General features: G+C 44.3%; 7 protein-coding genes across 7 annotated transcripts; 3 read left to right on the top strand and 4 right to left on the bottom strand.

Annotated features, from left to right (window-relative positions):
* Positions 1–3,130: 3,130 nt before the first annotated feature.
* Positions 3,131–6,226, bottom strand: BGZ61DRAFT_436329 (ankyrin repeat-containing domain protein). Its single transcript, XM_046244018.1, has 2 exons — positions 3,414–6,226; positions 3,131–3,357 (listed from the first exon to the last, which is right to left on the bottom strand). Exon 1 carries the CDS (start codon positions 6,006–6,008, stop codon positions 3,555–3,557), a length of 2,454 nt encoding a protein of 817 aa, XP_046093233.1. The 5' UTR covers positions 6,009–6,226; the 3' UTR covers positions 3,131–3,357; positions 3,414–3,554.
* Positions 6,227–6,639: 413 nt separating this feature from the next.
* Positions 6,640–8,108, top strand: BGZ61DRAFT_469565 (uncharacterized protein). The gene has a single exon (XM_046247970.1). It carries the CDS (start codon positions 6,722–6,724, stop codon positions 7,979–7,981), a length of 1,260 nt encoding a protein of 419 aa, XP_046093232.1. The 5' UTR covers positions 6,640–6,721; the 3' UTR covers positions 7,982–8,108.
* A 3,424-nt stretch (positions 8,109–11,532) lies between these two features.
* On the bottom strand, positions 11,533–12,518 carry BGZ61DRAFT_501145 (chaperonin 10-like protein; the record flags this gene model as incomplete). The annotated part of the gene is made up of 2 exons (XM_046251658.1): positions 11,533–11,869; positions 11,899–12,518. The coding sequence occupies 2 exons, from the start codon at positions 12,516–12,518 to the stop codon at positions 11,533–11,535; spliced, it is 957 nt and encodes a 318-aa protein (XP_046093231.1).
* Positions 12,519–13,250: 732 nt separating this feature from the next.
* Positions 13,251–14,108, top strand: BGZ61DRAFT_542323 (hydrolase; the record flags this gene model as incomplete). The annotated part of the gene is made up of 1 exon (XM_046255172.1): positions 13,251–14,108. The coding sequence occupies one exon, from the start codon at positions 13,251–13,253 to the stop codon at positions 14,106–14,108; it is 858 nt and encodes a 285-aa protein (XP_046093230.1).
* A 1,401-nt stretch (positions 14,109–15,509) lies between these two features.
* Positions 15,510–16,650, top strand: BGZ61DRAFT_376123 (putative zinc-binding oxidoreductase ToxD; the record flags this gene model as incomplete). Its single annotated transcript, XM_046242471.1, has 2 exons — positions 15,510–16,021; positions 16,119–16,650. The coding sequence occupies 2 exons, from the start codon at positions 15,510–15,512 to the stop codon at positions 16,648–16,650; spliced, it is 1,044 nt and encodes a 347-aa protein (XP_046093229.1).
* Positions 16,651–17,440: 790 nt separating this feature from the next.
* BGZ61DRAFT_376124 (amino acid/polyamine transporter I) lies at positions 17,441–19,249 on the bottom strand (the record flags this gene model as incomplete). Its single annotated transcript, XM_046242472.1, has 5 exons — positions 17,441–17,547; positions 17,618–17,851; positions 17,966–18,240; positions 18,321–18,673; positions 18,752–19,249. 5 exons carry the CDS (start codon positions 19,247–19,249, stop codon positions 17,441–17,443), a joined length of 1,467 nt encoding a protein of 488 aa, XP_046093228.1.
* A 999-nt stretch (positions 19,250–20,248) lies between these two features.
* Positions 20,249–21,417, bottom strand: BGZ61DRAFT_376133 (uncharacterized protein; the record flags this gene model as incomplete). The annotated part of the gene is made up of 3 exons (XM_046242474.1): positions 20,249–20,748; positions 20,797–21,148; positions 21,265–21,417. The coding sequence occupies 3 exons, from the start codon at positions 21,415–21,417 to the stop codon at positions 20,249–20,251; spliced, it is 1,005 nt and encodes a 334-aa protein (XP_046093227.1).
* Between the last annotated feature and the right edge of the window lie 293 nt (positions 21,418–21,710).

The following is a 21,710-nucleotide window of genomic DNA, read 5'->3' as shown; positions in this document are numbered from 1 at the left end:
TCTTTCTAGAATTTTACTTCTTTTATTAGCTTATTTATTACTTTATTATAGAGTAAGAATAGTTTTTTATCTGTATTTAAACTACCTTTATTATTCTTAATTTTTAGCTTATCTACTAGTTTATTATTAAAAGTTAAATTATTATTATATATTTTCTAAAAGTAATTATTAAATAGTCTTCTTTTTCTAGTTATATATTATATATCTCTAATATAATTTATTATAAATACTTTCTTTATATATTATTAGGTATAGAAAATAGGTATATTTTTTTTATTCTTTAGGAGTAAAAAGAGTTTTTTTTATTTTATAGCATTCTTTTTACTATATTCTTCTTATATTTATACTTCTTACTTAATATTATATTATTTTCTTTAGTTTAGTTATTATCTTTTCTTATTTTATTATTTTAAGCTAGCTTTTAATTTCTCTTTATTATATATTATTATTAGATAATTTATTATATATAGCTTATCCTACTAAAAGTATCTTTACTCTTCTTATATTTAGTACTAAAATATATCTTAGTTTTTATATAGATTTAGTATTTCTAATATTAGCAGTTTTAAGAATCTTATAATTCTTATAGATATTATTATAGGAATCTATTTATCTTAGCTTTTAAGGTAGTAATATAGTACTTTAAGTAGCTATAGATATTCTTATAGTACTTTATATTATTCTTTATATATAGTTAGGTAATTGGGATTTCTAGTAGCCTTAGGGGGTAATAATTATAAATTTATTTATTTTTTATATAATAGTAATATTATAGGTAGTAATATAAAATTATAAGATCTAGTTATATTTTTCTATATTAAGGTAGAGAATAGAGTTATCCTTAAATTCTCCTCTAGATTTTACTATATAATTTTTAGCTTTATATCTTATTATTATATAAAGGTAAATAGATTTATACTTTTAATATCTTATTATTTTTATATAAGCTATTAGTATATAGCTTCTTTAATTTCTTATTATTATTTATCTTACTTATTAAGTATAGCTTTATCTTATTATAGTTTTTCTATAGCTATTTAATTTATTTCTTTTAGGGTACTAAGTATATATTTCTCTATATAGAAGTTTAGTTTTTTTTATTACTAGGATTAAAGTATTTATTCTTAATATTATAGTCCTCTAGCTATTTATTAGGGATGTTATTTTAAGTGTTTAGTATTTTTAATATTCCTCTTTAATAGATTTCTAGCTTCTTTTCTTATTATACTATAATTATAATTTTTATTATTTCTACTAATAGTTAGATTATTATAGATTCTAATATTAATATCTATTTTTCTAAGTTTCTTTCTTTATTAGTTTTTAAAGTAAGTTTCTTTTAGTAAGGTACTTTTACTTCTTTTTTAAATAAGTATTATTCTTAGCTAGGTAGGTATATAAGCTAGCTTAAATTAAAGTATTTATATATACCTTAGGTTATAGTAATTATTTGTATTTATACTACTATTTCGAGTTTCTTCTATTTCTAAATAGTATTTAATAATTATTATTTAATAGGTATAGGTTAGAATTATTATTCTTTCTTAGACTTATAGTATTCTTATATAAAATATCCTTTCTTATTGCAATTATAATATATAATATTCTTCTTATTTTAAGGCTATTTTTATATAACTTTAAGTTTTATAGGTTTAGTATATATTTTCTAAGAGGTATTTCTATAAAAATTACTCTAGTAGCTACCTCTTTATTCTTTACTAGATTCTTATTAATTAGAATAGTAAGAATTATATAGAATATTCCGACCTTTTTAATATATTATAGCCTTCTTCTTATATTTTTTATACTATTATTTGTTAATTTTAATAGCTATAATAATATATTTTATAAGGATATTAAATTAGTTAGCTTTATAAAGCTTATTTTTAATCTTATTCTTTAGCTTTTAGTAGAATATTTTTATAAGTATTTTATTCTTTTAATTTAACTTAAAGGTAACTTATTAAAGTATAATAATATAGGTAGTAGTAAAGTAAACTTACTTAAGTATATAGATTTTTATAGCTACCTATTTTTCTTTATTAACTATTTTAAATATATTTTTAAAGGCTATTTTAAAGTTCTTTTAGTCTATAAATAAGTTAATTATATCTTAATTTTAATTAGCTTTATTATTATTAAAAAAGTCTTTAAGAATAAATTTAAATTAATTTTTAATATTACTAGCTATTAAATTACTTATAAATAGTAGTTATAATTCTATAGATACTAACTATTATAGATACTACTAGAAGTACCCTTTTATCCTAATAATAAAAAATATAATATCACTAGGTATTCCATTAAACTTCTTAAGTAGTAGTAATTTTATTACTTTCCCTGAGTTGCATTTAGTATTCATAGCAACTGCTGCTAATGCATTCTACACTTGCTGCTATAGAGTGCGGACTAGGTTGCTCAGGCGCTCTACCTTAGCGGCCATGTTGGCGTTGTTCGCCGGCGCATTGTAGGCTGGTGGCGCAGGTGCATTACTTGGAGTAGCGGGAGTTTGGTTGGTTCCGGACATCTTGATAGTACGAGATATTGCTCAATAGTTAACGCAAGTAACCATTCTAAACAAGAGCTATCAATATATAACAGTCGTGTCTTCTAACCCGCTGTAGATATAGTCTAGAGTAGGCAGAAAGTAGGTTGCTAGTGGATAAACTATAGGTTTATATTAGTAGAGCAGTTAGGGCGTTACTTATAGAGTAAATATTATATCTAGTAATAGTTAAGTACGATAATACGTAGCGAGTTAAGGTGATTGAGGTAATTAAGTTATATTAATAGCTGAGTAGCTGTCTATAGTGAATGTATACTACTCGGTTGTCTATATACTAAGGTAATTAAGGGTAATCACGGTGTAAGTGATCGTAATTACTGGTAATTAGAGGTAATTACGGAGTGATTATGCGTGGCTAAACTATATTCTGTTTCGGGAGGCTAAGAAAAGTGGGGCTGCGCCTGGGGCCTGATGCAGGTCGCGGCCAGGCCGTGACAGTATGGTATCTTTCGTCTCGGAGGAGCTGCTGCTGCCACTGAAATGAAAGCAGCACCCTTCCAGATGGAAAATTCTATAATTTCCGAGGAACTGCGGCGCTGAAAATTCTCCAATAAATATAATGGTATTGAATTCGACAGAGTCTTTGCCGCCGCCTTCTTTACTCTGCCTATGATTTGAGACTTTATTGCTAATAAGCCACCCAATAAACCCAATCTGTAATAATTACAAGAATATTCCATAAAATCCTTTGAAACCCTACGTCCACCACGTGAGAACCGACGCTTCGCGTGTATATGCATAGATAAGGAGCAGATGAGTTGTCCTATGTGGCATTCCCGCGGGAAGGCAACCTGGAACTAAATCAGCATGACTGCCCTCAAAATAACGCCAGACCAATGTCACGGACTTGTTTATGACAACGTTACCATCTCAGAGTTTTGCGCGAAGAACGGGCGCAGAGACCAGAGACGTACAGCGGTCAGTAAGAACAACATCCACATCAGACAAAGACACTCAGCCACGGGGCATCGGTGAGAATCTTAAACTGTCAATCACTCTCCCAGTCGTCTCCGTTCCCATCTGCTGAACAATTGCCCAGAACCTTGTCCACAAGCTCCCGCGTGATACACAGCCTCGGCGCTGCCTTTGCGAAAATCGACTTTCGCTTCGCGAGGTCGTCAGCGGTGGTCTCGGCGCCCTTAAACGTTGACAAGTACTCGGCGACCGTGTGATGCCCGTTCGCCTTCGCGCAATCTGCGGGCGACTGGCCCGAGTTAGAGAGTCGCGGCCACTCGAGAGCATATGGGTTGACGGCGAGGAAGCGGCAAGCGTAGATACGGCCCTTAGATGCCGCGATATGTAGTGCCGTCCGCCCCTCATGGTCGGCATGGGTGAGGAGTCTGCGCATGAAGTCCGAGTTCCTAGACACAAAAGAGACTGGATTTTGAATGTCTCGATAGTGCTCGTCGCCCTCTTTCATAACAGCATCGAGATGCATATCGAATATGTGCCCGACTATTACAGTCATCACAGTCTCGTCGCCGGTCGCCGACGCAATCTCCAGTGCCGTGTGCCCGTCGCCGTCCTCGTCGAGGAAGACCTCGGAACTGACACCCGCGCCGTAGCGGCTTAGGAACGCGCCCATCAGCTTGGCAGCGGGAGATGTCCGATGCGTCTCGTTGCCGAGTCCGGCCAAGTAGTGAAGACAGTTCTTGCCGTCTTCGTCACGGGTCCAGGCCAGGCCGACAGCCCACTTGCTCTCCAGTAGTTCGCATATCTTAAGAAACTTGAAGGATTCGTCCATCCCATACAGGCACGCCATATCGCCCATGGCACCCTTGCACAGCGAATGCCACGGCGATCCGCCCTGCACGCCCTCCTGGGTTGGTGGGCCAGCGTTGTAGTCCAGCAACATTCGCACGTGCTCTACGCTCAAAGCGTGAGCCGCATGATGCATGGCTATCTTTCCCTGTACATCGGGGGCGTTCAGGTCTGCCCCCCTCTCCAGGAGCAGGCGTGCTGTCGTTACGTACTCCTTCACGGAGGAGCTGCATGCGTAGCCGAGGATAGTCTTGCGGCAGTCGCCCTCACCGTCGAGATTGGTGAAGCCATTTGGGGACGCCCCATGCTCGAGCAGCAGACGAAACATGTCGTCCTGACTAGGAAAGAGGCGGCCAAGGATGGGCACGAGGAGGGTGTTGTGCTTAGATATTGAATCGCCATCACCATCGCGAATATCGACCTCCAGGGCCATGGGGATAACAGCGCCTTTCTTCAGCAGTACTGCTGCGACTTGGACTCTGTTTCGCATTGCCGCCTGTGTAATTGGGGGATCACATCCATTGGGAGCCGCGTTGACATCGGCTTTCCATTCCAGGAGATCTGACACCACCTTCAGTACCAACTCCTCGTTTTCCTCGTTATACGGCCGGGACAGCGCAGCCTGGAGAGCAGTGCCGAACCTGCCACCCATAGCGTTAGCACTGGCCCCGTGTTGAAGCAGTAGCTCCACGAGCCGCCCACCAGAGACGTCGTATCGTGCGGCAATCTGTAGCGGTGTGTTCTCACCGGCCCCAGACTCGACCTCAGCACCTGCTGCCAGCAACAGGCTAAGAGCTCCAGGCGAGATCCCAGCGTTGCAAACACGGCCAACAGCGGTCCATGAGTTAGAAGTGACAGTGTTGACGTTTGCTTTGTGTTTGAGGAGCATCTCGACCATGGCCGCTACTTGGTCGCTGTTGAAATAGTTGTCGCAGGCAGCGTGAAGCGCAGTCATCCCGAACGCGGCCAGCAGGTTAGGATCGGCTCCTGCGTCGAGAAGGGTCCTGACAGCGTCGACGCGCATATGGCCGCAAACAACGCCAAGCGGCCAGCCCCATGCCCGCCTAGATGCCCACGTCTTCAAGCCGTGGTCTTCTGGGAAGTGGTTCACGTTAAGGTACCGGATGGCGTCGGTGTTGACCAAGGCTTCGAGGATTGCGGAGTTGAGATCGTTATCCTCCTTGCCCATAGCGGCTAGCAGTAGACACGACCTGCCCCATGAGTCGAGGAGCGTCGGGTCTGCTCCGGCGCCGAGAAGAAATAGCACGAGGTCCTTGTGCGATCCGGAGGAGGCATAAAGAAGGGCCGTGGTTACGAGTTGCCGATCCTTGGGGGAGTCGGGATCCGCAAATGGCATATCCACGTCCCAGCCCATCCTGGCCATCCTGCTGCACACTCCGGTATGTCCCTTCCGCACACCGTCAATCCACAGTAACATCATGTCATTATGTTGCGGCCGGAAGCCTGAGTCGAGTAACATGAGAACTGCAGACTCCGAGTTGCCTCTGAATGACGTTGCTGCCTCTGCAATAGAGAGGCTCTTGGTTGTGGTGATGAGGGACAAAGCGTAGAACAGCAGCATAGCTGTGAAGTGGACAGACAGGATTCTGATCGGGTAACGTGGGAGGATAGGAGAAAGGCCATAAAGGCCGCCTAGCTTGGACATAACCAACATCAGCATCAAACAGTAACTGAAAAGCTTCGCCAGACGGAACAGAATGAAAAATAGATCAGACACGGATGGTAGCGGCAGAAATGGCGAATGGAGTGAGGCTCCTGCCTCAAGTAGTGCCCAAACTGTCTCGGGGAATCCTGAGCGAAGAGCCAGATGAAGAGCAGTCTGTCCCTTGTCGTCGGCGCCATCTAGTTCGACATACTGCCCGAGGAGATCTCTCAGCCGATCGAGGTCGGCCTCTCTCGCGGCAGCGTGCAGTTCGACATTGTGGCTAGGGCGTCGGAGGAGACGGCGACAGAGCTGCACCGTCGTGAAGCGGCTCAGGGGACTAAAGAAGATGTCCCGACGACAGGTATTCATAGGCATGACAGTTAGGGAGACGCCTCCAGGCCGAAAGACTGGGGAACTTCGCCATATGTTGATAACCCGAGTCAAAGAGTCGGTAGCCCGTTGAAAGCTTGCGTAATCCATCCTATCTCAGCCCCTCGGATCAATTCTCCAATTACGCCAATCGGGAGTAAAATAATCCGCCTGATTCTAAAGCTTCCTTCGAAACCGACTGGTTCCGGCCTTATTGTACCTGCTGATGCCCATTGCTGCCCAACTGATACCGCCATCGACCTTTAAGCCTTACTGATCCTACTCCAGTACTGGTAACGGGAGCAATCAATAGCCCTGTGCGTGCTCCGACCTTCTACTACGTAAGCCCGCAGAGAAAGATGGACTGGGGCATGGTTGCGGCCATCGTTGCCATAGTAACCATTCCGCTTTACGCTTCTCCGCTCTTGCTCAAACCCGCCTTTCATCTGGTGTGCGAGTATGTGATCCGAATCCTCTATCGAAGGGCGATGTGCGGGAGGATCAGGTGGCAAGATCTCCCAAGCCAACAGCGCCTCACAGTTGCCACTTCACACTCCGAATGGTTCCGGCGATCTAGGTTTGCCGGTACACCAGGAGTTCCGAATCCCGGCGGTTCGAGCAATGCAGAAATTCTCAACTTTTTTCGACATGTGTGGCATACTGCGCCTCGACTGGGGGAACGACCCCGGTACCTAAAGCTCGAGAGACAGTACCTGGGCATCGATGCAAACGCCCTGATAGTGGCCCTCATGCTGGACGAGAGGGCAGTATCATTCGTTTTCTCGGCGAGCGAGCCTCATCATGTCGTCGAAGGTAGCACTTCCACCGTTCGATATGCACGCGGATCGACGGAGGGCATCTTTCGCCATCACGAGACCAATGGTGGCGATGATGCGTACATCCTCGGCCGTCTTTACCGCTTTCCTCTCCCCCCAGTTGTCCAAAATAGATTCCACGGCCTGTCCAAGGACGACCTCCTCCACATCTCCCAGGGCTACCCACCGTTCTATCGCAGCACATTCAAGGCCCGCTCCGGCGTTGATGTTGCCCACCCGGTCCGCGAAGAGCGGGATGCAACTCGCGCTGGCTGGGTCGTTGCCATCGGCTTCTCTTCCGATCCACCGATCCACCTGTATAACAATAGGTTCATGCCTCAGTACGAAGAAGCATGCTGCCGGGTTCTCCATGTACTCGAAGACATCCTCGTCCCGGCGTTTAAGGATCATCAAGGTGTAGGACTGATGTTACGAAACGCCGTAGAAGGTGTCAAAAACATGAACCGCGCCAGGACAGGAAGCGTCCTTTTGCGTCGCATTCATATTGCCGTCTTTGGTAGCGGTAATGATTTTGGCAACATCGGGGTCGATCTAAACGCCAGAGACATTCGTTTGATTTTGGACCTGTTCAACTCTTACAGTAGGGGTGAACTGAGCGACCCCGAGCGTTCTGAGATGGAGAGGATCGTACCTGAGGCGCTGAAGGCCGCCGTAACGGGCGTCTACACGTGGTGGCAATATGTAAATAACCAAGGCCATGCCATTCCCGAGTGGCTCCTAGACGAGAGAATACAGCTGTGCCCGATATGGCTCCAGGACTGGGAGGAAGAGATAGGACTATAAATGCCGAGCTTATTGGAGGTAGTTATAGGGATTAACGAGCTACATGGTGTACCTATCAAACCACTTCTTGAACCAAGCAGACACACAGTGGCACAGGAAGACTAAATACATGCCTAGTAAAACGAGATCCGATTTAGAACACCAGGGCTATTGTAATCGCAAGGCTGAAAAGAGTCGCACTTGCATGTAATTCACAGCAGTTAATTCAGCATCTAAAATTTACATCTAGGCCATTATTTGCAAAGATCATGGATTTTTTGTATTCGCCGAGATTGACAAGCAATGCTTTAACCCTACATGCTTTAATCTTATATCCAAGACTGTAGCCGAGATGATAACTGACTGCTTATTTTTGTTTCAGGCAGTTATAAGAAGAATTAACTGCCTAACCAAGGTATATACATGGCGGCATAGATGACTTAATTAACTCAGATTATCTCAGATATATACCCTTCTTTATCTACTCTCACCTCAAGTCAGAGCCATCGCACACCTTCATCCTGGAATTATTGAGATATGACAAAATCCGGTTTATATTAAATAATGCGGCGATATCCAGAGTCCGCCACCTATATGGAACAGACCTCACACCGAGCGAGTCGTAGGTGCCGCTATTGCACGTCTTGATATCATTTCGTGTGTTGTAAGATTGATAATTTCAGGACCAATTTAATAAATAATTATTGCTTAAGCTTGATTTGATGATCATCTTAAATATCGATATCTACAATATGAATGTAGTATTCTGGCGAGCAAGCATTCATCAAGCCAGAACTACATTTATATTTACAGCTAATGCAAATTAATTGCAATTATTAGGCCGTCCCCTCTTGTTGCCAATGCTCGCAACGAATCCTCTGTGTGGATCTCATGTTCGCTAGTAAAGCAAATATATGTAAATTGTCCTAGTACCGGACGTACAACACAGATCACTGACTAGGAGTCTAGTAAAAACACGGAGCCATATCATTGCATGAGAAATATAAAATGAGACTGTCGTTAATGAGCTTATAGAGGTGGAAGAGTAATAGAAGTCCATTTTCGGCTGAACAGGTATGGTTCCGTGCCTCGCGTAGTCGCTTCTAACCACACTGCTATTGCTGAAGGAATTGAGGGCAAACTAGACACGGTGGTGCTACTAGGGCACGATGCGGCATGCTCGCACGGCCAGGTTAACATTTGGGCTCTATACTACGATCTAATTTTGCCTGTAGCTATTTACGATGTACTAGTAGAAAAACATGGCGTGTGGAAGGCTGCCATAGTTTGGAGAACATGCTGGAGCGGAATGTTGATTGTAGTCGGGGCTACCAAGTCCGCGACATCTTCGGCAGTCCCTTCTTCGTTACGAGATCGCGGTCTTTTTTTGGGGATCCAGAGCCTGAAATGGAGCTTGGCGCGGAGCTTTGGAAACCTCGAATGGGATGAATTTTGTTATTTTACGGTAGCCGACCGAATCAAGATGCTTTGGCCGGGGGGCAAATATCGTCCGTCCCAACGAAGGGGAAAATACGGTGTGTGCTTCGCCAACCCGGCCAGAGAGAATACCCATTGGCCATTGAAACGAGTGCCAAGGAAGAGATTGGACTTGAAATACTTCGCAAATAGATTGTAAGATATTCCAGACGAGCAGTTCCACGCTCATCGTGGCATTAAAATGTGAAATGGCGAAGAGCACTGATTTCTAAGAGACCACAGCTGCTACGGACAGGGCTGTGCTTCGCCACAGGTAGCATGGCGGTTATGTCACAGCGAGTTAAAGTAAATGGCCGCGTGTATAATGGCCATAGAATAAGATCCGACCTGACCAGCAATCGCAGATTGCTCGATGCTACCCAGTTGTCTATTTCGGTAGGCCCCACAAGAGGCGGTAGCTACAATGATCCCGTCAGCCTCTTGCACCCTTGCAGTTGCAGATTCTTGCTGCTAACTGTTGCTTTAGTTACTTGCCCTGGGAAAGGAGGGCGAGCCCGTGCATAGGGAGCAGACTTGAGATTCTGTGATTCTGTTCTTAAGAGTTCCCATCTTCTAAATGTAATAGCCAAGACGCCGTATTCTGGTAGAGAAAGTGAAATTTAAGTACTAAACTCACAGTTTTAAAATATATTAACTATTGCCTGCTCTATACTCTATATTGTAGATTTAGATTCTTACTTATCTTCTTACTTATATCTCTATTAATAATACCCTTATTATATTCTAGTTTTAGCTATTTTATTTTTATATTTTTAAAGTAATAATATTACTATTAACGTATTAAAATTTTATCAAGTAAATTTTATTTTAGTTAAATAATTTAATTAATAAGTAGAAAATAAATAGTTAATAACTTTAATAAAATAATATTAAAAGTACTATTTTTTTTATTATAGCTTTATATATTAAATTTAAATTTAAATTATAAAAGATATTATATAAAATATTTTAAAAAGAAATTAAAAAATAAAATAAAAATTATATTATTAAATTTAAAAATAAATAATAAAAGCTATATTTAATATTAAAAATAATAATTAAATAATAAAATTATTACTTATTAATTTCTATTTAAAGTTTTTATTTAATTCTTTTAATTTTAATTTTATTTTAAATAAAAAAATATAAAAAAATAAAATATTTTTTATTATTAAAAAATTAATTTTCTTTTTAATTTTTAATTTTTATTTTATAATAATTAATTTTAAATATAATAAATTTTATTTAAAAAATTCTTATTATTAATAATTTATTATATTTATATTATATAAATAATATTTAATATAATTTTAAATTTTCTTAAATTTTAAAAAATAAATTAAAAAAATACAAATTAATTTTTTTTTTTAAATTTTCTTAAAAGAAAATCTATTTAAATTATTATTATATTATTTATAATATTTAAATAAAAAATAAAAAATTATATTAATTATTTTTAAATATTATTTATTTTTTTATAATAAAAATAAAAATAATAAATAAAAAAATTAATTTTTCAATAGTAATTTTATTTTATATATTTAAATAAAATACTAAATATAGCTTTTATTATTTATTCCTACTATTTAAAATTACTATATAGCTTTAATTTATTTAATAATATTAAATAAAGCTAAAAAAACTAAATATATTTAAATAAAAATAATTATATTTTATAATTTAATAAAAAATATTAATAATATTAATTTAATTTTTTTTTATTTTTTAAAAATATTACTAGAATTTAATATAACCTCTAATTCTAAAAGCTATTATATTATATTAAGTTGATATAGATACTAGCTATATAAAATACTAAAGAGAGGGGATTTAAATAACTTAAATAGGTTATTATAGGCGTTGGAGATCTCGGGGCGTTTCACAGGTCGGGTCGTAGGAGTTTTCAGTACATTCATCAAGATTAGACTGGGTCGAAAAAGTTAGATAGGATTCCGGCAGAGAAGAAAAAAGCAGCTTGAAACCCAAAACTTGGGCCTTGGCAACTGTGACGTGCGCGCAACGAAAATGCAGTAAATTCAAACACTAGGTTCCCTCATCGAGGGACAATACCAGTTTATAAAATAATATTTCCGAGCTCAAGCTTTTGTTGGGTCAGCATATAGACGCCCGATGACATTGCCTTGTGAGAGCCTATCAAGTCCTTCTTTAATTTTGCTGAAGGGTATCTCTTCGAGAAGAGGCTCAATCTCCTTGTTCGCGATCATCTGCAATGATTTCTCAACCTCGCCAATGGATGAACCAGCCGACCCTTTTATTGTGACACCGAGGGCGACCAACTCATGCGTATTCAGCGTAGCTTCTTTTTGCGCAAGACCAACAAGGACGACCTTGCCACCAGGTTCCACCACCTTGGCGGCAGCTGCCGTCGTAGAACCTGCGCCTGCAAATCTATCACTACATCGAACCGTACTCCTGGAAAGCCGTCGAAGCTTTTGGCGCACGCATAGACTCCGGCCTGAGCAGCTGCCACATACTTGCGGTTGTCGCGTTCGATTCCGTACACTTTGGACCCGAAACGAGACGCAATCTGAGCAGCCGATAGACCCAGACCTCCCAGTCCGATTATAGCGATTTTCGAGGACGCAGAAATCTGTCCTTCGACAACGACAGCATGGTACGCTGTGGCAACAGCGTCGGTAGCCACAGCCGCTTGAGCAAATGTGACTCCCTCGGGGATACGCAATGTCTTTGACTCGAAAATTGCTGCGTATTGTGCAAATCCACCATCGTAGCCAATGCCGGCTGTGGTGGTCACATCACCGAAAGTCATGGGGTGCTCAATGCCGATTATGGAAACGACCGGGTCTCCAACGTTGAACTTGGTCACGTCTGCACCGATCCCGACAACGACACCGGCAATTTCGTGACCCAAGATAATAGGCCGTTTCCAGAAGAAAGTATCGTCCAGTCCAGATGCTATGTTGCAGTCGGTGTGGCAGAGACCGGTCGCCTTGATCTCGACGAGGACTTGGTTTTTGTCGGGGACGGGGACTGGAACCTCCTTGTATTCCAGTCCTTTGGAAGGATGAGTAAATTGGTAGGCTTTCATGGTCGAAGGCATCTCTGTCGTAAATAGAGGTAGGGTTGGGTTTCTTTAGTGTGAAGCTTGACGGAGTGTGAAATTGGTAACGGACATCAGCTATAAATGTACCTTACTGTTGGAACTGGCTCAACTGTGAAAATGAATGCTATTATGAGATTGATTTGTCGAGGGCATCAACTCCGCCCTTAATCATCAGATTTGCCGGAAGTCTTAGGTAAATCTTCCGTATTGATTCTGGATAGTCTGAGCTCGTGATGTGTCCCGAGGGAGGTTCAGAGGCTAGCAAATTGATCCCGTGTCCTTGTTTCGGCACACGGAATGTTTGTGCCGCTTAGGTAACGAGTTTATTACTGGCTAGAACACACCTCTTTCGTCTCGAAGTGGAAATAGCGGGAGCGGCAGATTCGGTGTTTCCCCGAACGCGGGGAGTGAGGGGATAGCGTCTGAGCTAGGGAACTTGCTGTGGGGTGATAGATCGGACTATCGGCGATCGCGTGCGCCATCAAAGGCGAAGGCGGCGAAATAGATTTGTCCGACGGCCTCGTTCAATAATTGATGATGACGTTATATTTCCGAGTTATGAAGGGCTTTCTAATAGCTATATTAGAGAACCTTGAGAAGTAAATGGTTGGATATCCGGTTCATATCTACTCGACACCACTCCCTCTTACACCAGTCGTTCAACCACTCTTCACAATCCTCAGATAACAAGTCCTTAGCAAACAAGGTATCAAGGCCAAGGAAATTACGATGGCGACCTTTCAGACGGCTCAGACCCTTTTCACTTCGGTTGACGGTGTGAAGATTGCGTACCGGCGATTTGGAAAGCAGAGTGTCTTTCCGTTGTTGTACCTCAACCATCTACGGGGTTCGATGGATACCCTCGACCCTCTTCTTTTCAATACCATTGCCAAAAACCGGGAGGTCATTATATATGACAGTTTCGGTATTGGCCACAGCGAAGGAACCGTACCTGAGTCCACTTCGGCCATGTCCTCTATTGCTGCCAAATTTCTGGCGGCCATCGGAGTTGCCCAGGCAGATGTTATGGGCTTCTCAATGGGTGGTGGTGTTGCGCAAAGCCTGGCCTGGGACTACCCCCAGCTGGTCCACAAGCTGGTCCTGGCTGGTACACAATCCGCCATTGGGGACGGGGTGGTTCTACCCCCGCGGGAAGTGCTTGAGAGCGCCGGTGCCAATAACGATGAACCTCCAACCATGGAGGACATGTTTCGCTTGTTCTTCTACCCATCCGACTCAAGCCTGGCGCTTGGGCAAGCATGGTGGAAGAGGATTCATGAACGACAAGTAGAGGGAGAAGGGCGCAGGGAATATCTTGTGGGACAAGGAGCACGATCACAGCTAACAGCCATTTTCGCCTTCACTGTCGATCTCGGCAACTTCGACCGGCTCCAAGATATCAAGGCCCCAACATTGGTTACGAACGGCCACAGCGACATCATGTCACCCACTCCAAACAGCTTTATTCTGCAACAAAGAATCAAGAACGCCCAACTTATTATCTATCCCGATTCGGGGCACGGACACCTCTTCCAAGTGCCGGAACTCTACGCACAGCATCTCGAACTCTTTTTGAGCGGTCCATAGAGAGCTTGGCTTGAAGTTGACGATCGCTACGGAGACTCAAATATAGCCGGTTTAAATGGCACAATCCTTCAGGCATAAGACCTTTCCCTCTTGATACTGCGATACTGCGATACTACAGCCTACATGTATAGCGAGCTAGAAACAAATCCACTGTGCCACGACCCACATGCAATCGCTTTTTTCTCCATTCCACATTACCGTATCGACTAGTAAAGTGGCGCATTAAACCTTTATATTCGAGCTATCAAAGACACTCTAACTCTCAATATCCCAATCACGAGAGTCGTGGTAGTATAGGAATATAAGTTATCAGCTTACATCAGCGAATTAGGCCAGTACTACCCACATGCATGTGCCGGGCTTGACATCGGGGCTCCTGCGGCGCCGTTCGGTTAGTAATTTTCAATAGGATACGGCACGACGGGGGGGTCCAAGTATATAAGTAATCTTCTAGGCCTACTTTTATGCCAGCAGTGTCCAGCTGATATCGGATTTCTGGGTATTTCCTCCAGTCCTTGTCATGGTCGCCATTCTGCTCTAGCCTCCTTTCCTCTTCCGTGAAGAATTTATGGCTGTTATATACAACCGTTTCGACAGCTTGAGCTTCCAGAGGCTATGGATCGCTATGGAGATGTCATGTAGGAAGTGACTTGACTTGGTCCATAGTTGGTGCCAATGCCTCAGACGTAGACTACTCTGACAGTGCGATGCAGTAGCAAGGCAACACTACAGCGGCCAATTTCCTCACCCGACACCAAAAGTGTCAGACAATGCAGTTCTCTTCAACATACTTAACTATTATGGGCCTGATAAGTGGTATTTAATTAAAGACCCGATACCCTCCTCTTCTGCTGTAGAACAGCGGTGAGAGAGATCCAGGGTTTCCCTTTCTGTTTGAGCTCTTCACCAGTGCTTAGCGGTGTCATCCAGCTGCGGCACCACGTCTGGGATGTTGTCTCGCCGATTCTGGTCGTCTAAAATGGCCATCTTACGTAGTAGGTCGATTTACCAAGTATAGAAACCCCGAAGCCGGCGGGAAACTTATAAATCACAAAAAGAACTCGGGCGGCCAATTGCCCGAGACCCCGAACCCGCTATCAAGACTCCGCAAAACATACAACCCCGCTTTCAAGCCCCATTATGTTTGCGGACTTTGGCTAAATTTGTCATCTTGATAGTCAGAGATAATCAGACCAGCGATGACGATGCCAAGAACTCTAGGTCGGCTGTCCCTTCCCCTGGGTGGATATGGTAATGGTTATATAAGAAGTAGGACCAAGGTTGCAAATGAGACAATGTATTAGGCTCCCAAGTTGCAAAAAAGCACCTGTCTTCCACTTCCATCTACTTATTTGTGCCCGCTCCATTCGCTCAACTACCATCATGGCCCTCCCGAAGACCATGCAGGCCCTAAAGTCTGCTAAAGATCATAAAGCCGGCCTGTTCGACGTTCCCCTTCCTGTCCCTGCCCGTGGAGAAGTTCTTGTGAGAACCAAGGCAGTTGCACTGAATCCATCCGACTGGAAGGCCATCACTTGGATGGACACGCTCAACTTCACGATCGGATGCGACTACGCGGGCATTGTTGAAGCAGTCGGCGAAGGAGTCGAGAAGGACTGGAAGAAGGGCGACCGCATCGCCGGCATGGCAAACGGCAACAACCCTCTCCACTTGGACGGCGGAGCATTCGCTGAGTACATTGTTGTGAAGGGAGATGTTCAAATCAAGATCCCGGACAATATCGCGTTTGAAGAGGCAGCTACGCTGGGTGTTGGAACCGCCACCGTCGGACAAGGTCTGTATCAGAAGATGAAGCTTCCATTGCCGACTGCCCCAGCCAAGGAGAAATTCCCTATTTTGATCTATGGAGGGAGCACGGCGACTGGGATCCTGGGAATTCAGTTTGCGAAGCTGTAAGTAGACATCCCTCGTCGATATATCGCTACGAGGTCACACTCTACGCCCTTACCACCTTGCCGTGGCCGAGAAATGGCTAACCTATATATATAGCTCGGGACTTGAAGTCATCACAACCTGCTCGCCTCGAAACTTCGACTATGTCAAGGAGCACGGCGCAGATCACGTCTTCGACTACAACTCCCCGACCTGTGGCAGTGAAATCCGGGAGCTGACAAAGAACCGCCTCTTTTATGCCTGGGACTGTTTCGCTGAGAGCCCGTCCCCCAAAGTCTGCTCGGATGCACTTTCCACTGAGAAGAACCCCTCTGGTGAGCAGCCCATATACGGAAGCCTCGCGATGGAAGGTTCAGGGCGAGACGACGTCACGTCTGTGACTTCCATGGCCTATACCATCTTCGCAGAGCCATTCGAGAGAGGGCCATTTTACATTCCCCCGAGCCAAGAAGACTTCGAGTTTGCCAAGGAATTCATGACCTTGATCGATCAACTTCTGGCTGACGGTAGCTTTAAACCGCACCGGGTGGAGCTGAGGAGTGGTGGGATTGCGGCAATTCCAGAAGGGATAGAAGATTTGAAGAACTACAAGGTTAGTGGAAAAAAGCTCGTTTACCCTGTAGAATAGGTAGAAGAGAGTTACATAGCTTAGTATGACTCAATTTGTTGCATTTACTAAGTTGCTGGCCATCAGCCCGGAATTTGACTGCAAGGACCAGCGAGCGACCTCATAATTATTAGCCAACAGAGCCCAGGTTTGAGGAGCTCGGCACCTTTGAGCAGACTGAACTTAACATCGCTCACATCATGGAGGAGTATCGCTACGTGACAACTAAGCGATCCCGAAGCGCTTTTCGGGGAACACTGGGACATGTTTTCCATCAAAGAATTATATTTGGTTTTTTTTTTTTTTTTTTTAGCTCTACTCAATATCATCAGATAGATCAAAGCCATACAGTAAATCTCAAACAGTAGGAATACACAATAAGTGCTACACCCAGCACCAGAAGAAACAGTAGCTGAACAATAAGGTTGTTGCCCACCGGTCTCTGCCTGAAGCTTCCATTCAACCCCTCTGACTTCAACCCTATTGTCTGCAGTCAACGGCCTTGAGATAGTAACCTTATTCCGAGTAATAGGATATAAGGGAGACTGACGTCTCCCATCGTCAAGGGACCAACTTCCCTTCTAACACTCATCCCATCGTCAAAGAATTATATGCAATTGCGAAAAGATCCTTAAACCATTCAAATCTCATCTAAGCGCACTGAAGTAGGAGGTGCGTAAATTGTCGGCTGCAATTCGTGTAACTACACCACGTAGTAGACTGTCTGTTACAATTCATGTGCTCTTTATGCCCTCACTACCACGATGTTTGATTTGCCATCCGCCGTACGAACAGAAAGCAATCGAGAGGGTCAATCTTGATAGAGAATAGTCGGACCATGAAAGTGGTGCCGTCCGTAGAACACCCAATTTGCAAGACCTAGAAATAGGACAACTCCAATTATCACGATGTTGTAATCTAGGAAACAGGAGGTAAGTAGAAAGCAAAGACCAAGCAAAGAGAAACCCGGAAACGGACAAGTACTCACTAAATGTAGAAGTTGTGGTTGGATAAAACGACGGGAAGGCAAAAAATACAGTCATTACTGACGTGAAGATAACGACATATACATTCAAGATCCAGCCAAGCCAAGAAGGCAGTCGGAAAGTTCGATCTGATGGGAGATAAATAGTTGACCGCTTACGATACAGTAATAACCCGGAGGGGATGAGATAAGTGATCTGGCCGAAGGATACAGTTGAATTTAGGATCGCGTTAAATGCTGATGTTGTAGTTTGAATTAGCTGCCTGATATATATCATTGGGCTAAGGACTACATGTGTCTCTGCTTTGCCAAAAGAAATTTGAAATCTGTTTAAGCAAAGACAAAACTTACCGACAGAAGAGGCTAGAAATAGACAGCCAAACAAAGTGACGATGAACCAGTCGAAGAGTAGTGCATTAAGAGGGGCTTCAAGCCAAGGGTTGGTGCTGGCCAGCAGTTTTGATCCCACCATGGCATTGTCTCTGGCAAACGCCACCGTGAGGCGAGAGGTTGTTTGATAAATTGCATTCGTCATAAACCAGGCGAGCACGATCCCAGCGATTGAGAACGCAGCCGTGCCGGTGAGGGATCGCAAGGCTTGAGACCAAACCTCAAAGGTGACGAAACTACCATTCTCGACGTTAGCTCGGCTCCGCATCTGGCCATTGCTCAGAGGAGTATTGTGAACTTAATAGGCGGTACTGACCCTGAGGCATTGAGGATGGAATCCAGATCAGAGATACCATACAGCAAGGCTGTAGTGAAAGAAAAGGCGGTCACAAAACCGACGCATACAGCGCAGATAAGAGCTATGGGGACAGATCTTCGTGGCTTCTCAGCCTCTTCCACCAGGTGCAACGAGGCGTCCAGGCCTCCAAATAGGAAGCAAGTATTGGACAGGCTGGTTAGGAAGCAAATACCGTCCCCCCAGCCTGTGTAATTCAGGAAGGCAGTCCAAACGAAACTGTCAGGCTGTTTCGGCGACGACCGAACCAGAACAGTCACGAAACATCCTACGAATAGACTCAAGGAGAAGAAAACTGAGATCCCAGGAGTCAGCTAGCTTGCCCTATATCATCCAGAGCGACAGGATCTCCTTGATAGGAAGGATGAATAGGGAGTTATCTTGCATCCCACATCATGTATCCAGGACGCGCGCTTGATAGCCAAGGCATTGTAGAGCAACGCCGTGGTACTGAAGGCCTCGTATACGAGGAATAGGTGCCACGGATGCGCAACGTAGTTAGCTCTGAGGGCGGAAACAAGCGTGATGATGTTGTAGCTCGTTAGCATCACGGTGGCAGACGCGATGGCCAACCAAGCGACGAGGTTGAACAGACCGCAGATGTACGCGATCAGTTTATGGTACCGCTGTGGTGCCAGGATCGAGGCAAAGTGGTACTGGCCACCGGCAGTGGGATAGACGCTTGTCAGCTCTCCCATGACACAAGCGATGCTCAGGTAGGCCGAAGTACTTATGATCATGCCGTACAGCAAAGTCACCGGGCCGCCCTGGAGCATAGCTGACTGCATACTACCAGAGACTCCTGCCCAGCTATTGCAGGTGTTGAAAGCTATGGCGATCATTGACAGCGGCCCGATGGAAAATTTCTTCGTGCCCTGATTGTTGTCCATAATGGCTTCATCGAAGTAAGACATCAGGCCATCTCCGGTACTTGATCGGCCGGCATCCTCGATAAGGCTGCTATTCTTCACCGTGTAGTTGATGGTACCACTTTCTGCTTTACCTTGTGGCCCGGACCTGGTCAGTAGATCGTTTCTCACCGACGAGGACCATTGATTTAGGCAGGGTAATGAACTCACCTCCGGGAACCCGGTCCTGGCCTGACGCTTGCGACATGCTCATGAGACTCTTGAGGCGAACGCGGTGGATAAGTCGACGCTCCGTTGTCTAGTTGATGTATGTGTTTTAATATGGCCAAGAAGGCTGGATCTCTGCTTGACTGTAATGTAAGATGCTCCTCAAATCGTCCGACATGAGCCAGGTCTCCCAGACTCTAATAGTCGTTTGGAAAATTTTCGGGACTTCGAGAACACATTTTACTACTGTATGTCTCCTATGCCTCCATTGGTGAGTCTCAAACCTGGCGATGGATACGTTGGCCTTATCAACGCTATTTTCCTCACATCCCGTCAAGTCCGTGATAACAAGTATTAGGGGCGAAGCCGGGGTGGGGGAACTTGTCATCCATGTTTATCTATGCGCAGCAAGGAACAGCGGTCGTCTTCTTGGAGAAAATTCGAGCCTTCGCTGGATTAACTGCCTCGCTCGTTATCTGGTTGCGCCAAAGATCAAATTGGATCGATACTGTGGTGATCCGACTCTGGCTAGCTTTTTGACCCTCGGCATGTGTTTGAGTTTGCCAAAATGGACCTATCACCGTTTTTGTCGTATCTAAGAAACCGGTCTATCAGATATCCCATCTCTCCACGCCAAACTCCTGTCCGAGGGCTTGACGTGTTAGCGAGGCTGTCTATCTACCTGAGTTTTTTTGTCAGTCAGGCAGTTGCGCAGGCGAAGTAGCTTGAAAGGCATGGACACTTAGAATTGACAGGTATAACCACGCCAGTAGCAGTAGTTCCAACAGACACCGAATAAGAAGACATGTTTAATCACGACATGCAGAAATTGATAGCGGACTTCTTCATCACGTAGTGTAATCCGTACGGCCCAAACGCCTCTGGGGCTGGGTCCTGCCATAGGCAATTTAGCAGCTCCACGGCCTGCTCGACATTGCCTGTAGTGAACCGGCACCCTCGAATGTTAGACCTGGCCGTAGCCTGCTGACTCTCGTCTATCAAACATGAGCACACGATCATGGTCGTCCAAAGGAGAATTGCTCCTAAACTCGACATCGACACCAACGCGAATAGTGGCAAGACCACGGCGATGTGCTGCTGGATCTCATGCACCACCACACCGCCAGATACCACGACACTCCCGCACATGGAAGCCTTGAGATATATCAGGAGTGCGTGGCGGTAAATCTCTGCAACGGCGTGGTTTTCCATGCTCCATCCTCGTGAAGGCCCTTCAGATGCTGCCTTCTGCATTCCCCAGACTCCCTTGACCTCCCTACAAGTAGAAGATGGCTGCCAGGCCTCGATTCTTGCTCGCAATGACACAAAATCGCCAGCCAGAACCTCGCGTTCGTCATCACTGTCTCCCTGCTGCTGCAGTCGCCTCCTTGACAGCAGCGATATGACAGGAATCAGGGAGAATAGATCGTGAAGCGACGAGAATAAGATCCCAAACGTGTCGTAATCCGTTAGAAGCTCGCTGATAGAGCCGAGGAGGGGATCATAAGGAACATCCCGATCCTCGTCGAGGCCGTATGGGGTGATGTTAGCCACTATGACAAAATAGGCATACAATTCGAGGATGAAGCCTTCTATCGCCCGCTCGGATCTGCCACGTGCCACCCACGGGCAGCCATCTCGAAGAGACATGACGAGGTGTCGAAATACTCTTAGATGCGGGAAGATTGCTCCTCGGTGATATCGCTGGATGGACTAATTATATGACTTGTGCGTGAGCGCGGCGTCTAGGTACCTCATTTATTCCGCTTGTCTCATCGATGGAGAGCCTTTGGCGGACGACAGGAACGTGAATTGTGGTCTCAACATACCTCGATCTCGCATAGTAACATCACAGTTACGAGAATACGTATGGTCATCCTTCGGTTCACCCTGGAGCTATCAGGCTCTAAAAGTATCCTGCGGAGGCCTTGTAGAACTAGGCCATATTGTATCAGGGTAACACGTTGTATTTCCGACACCATTGCCGCGTTAGCAGTTGATAGCAGATGCGTGCCACCAAGGCACAAGACTGCGCTCATGACCAGCTCGTCTTCGTAAGCAACTGGCATGACGCATGTAATAAACGGATTTTCGGGGGTTGGCCTCGCCACCAAAATACAACTCGTAGTGGTGAGGTAGTGATCGAGAAATAGCGCGGCGCATTGGTGGTTGCTTTGATCAGTCGTAATAGGACGAAGGAACAGAGGCTGAGAAAGCGTATAAAAGTCTCCGTATATCTCCCCCCTGGCCGATTGCCTCAATGGTATGGACGATG

Source organism: Ilyonectria robusta (genome assembly GCF_021365365.1).
Source record: "Ilyonectria robusta strain PMI_751 chromosome Unknown BGZ61scaffold_111, whole genome shotgun sequence".
Taxonomy (NCBI): domain Eukaryota; kingdom Fungi; phylum Ascomycota; class Sordariomycetes; order Hypocreales; family Nectriaceae; genus Ilyonectria; species Ilyonectria robusta.
This window is presented reverse-complemented; position numbering and strand designations above follow the sequence as displayed.

What these genes read in the sequence shown, in the direction of transcription:
- BGZ61DRAFT_436329 (XM_046244018.1), bottom strand. Translation starts at nt 6,008, where the DNA reads ATGCTGATGTTGGTTATGTCCAAGCTAGGCGGCCTTTATGGCCTTTCT.
- BGZ61DRAFT_469565 (XM_046247970.1), top strand. Translation starts at nt 6,722, where the DNA reads ATGGACTGGGGCATGGTTGCGGCCATCGTTGCCATAGTAACCATTCCG.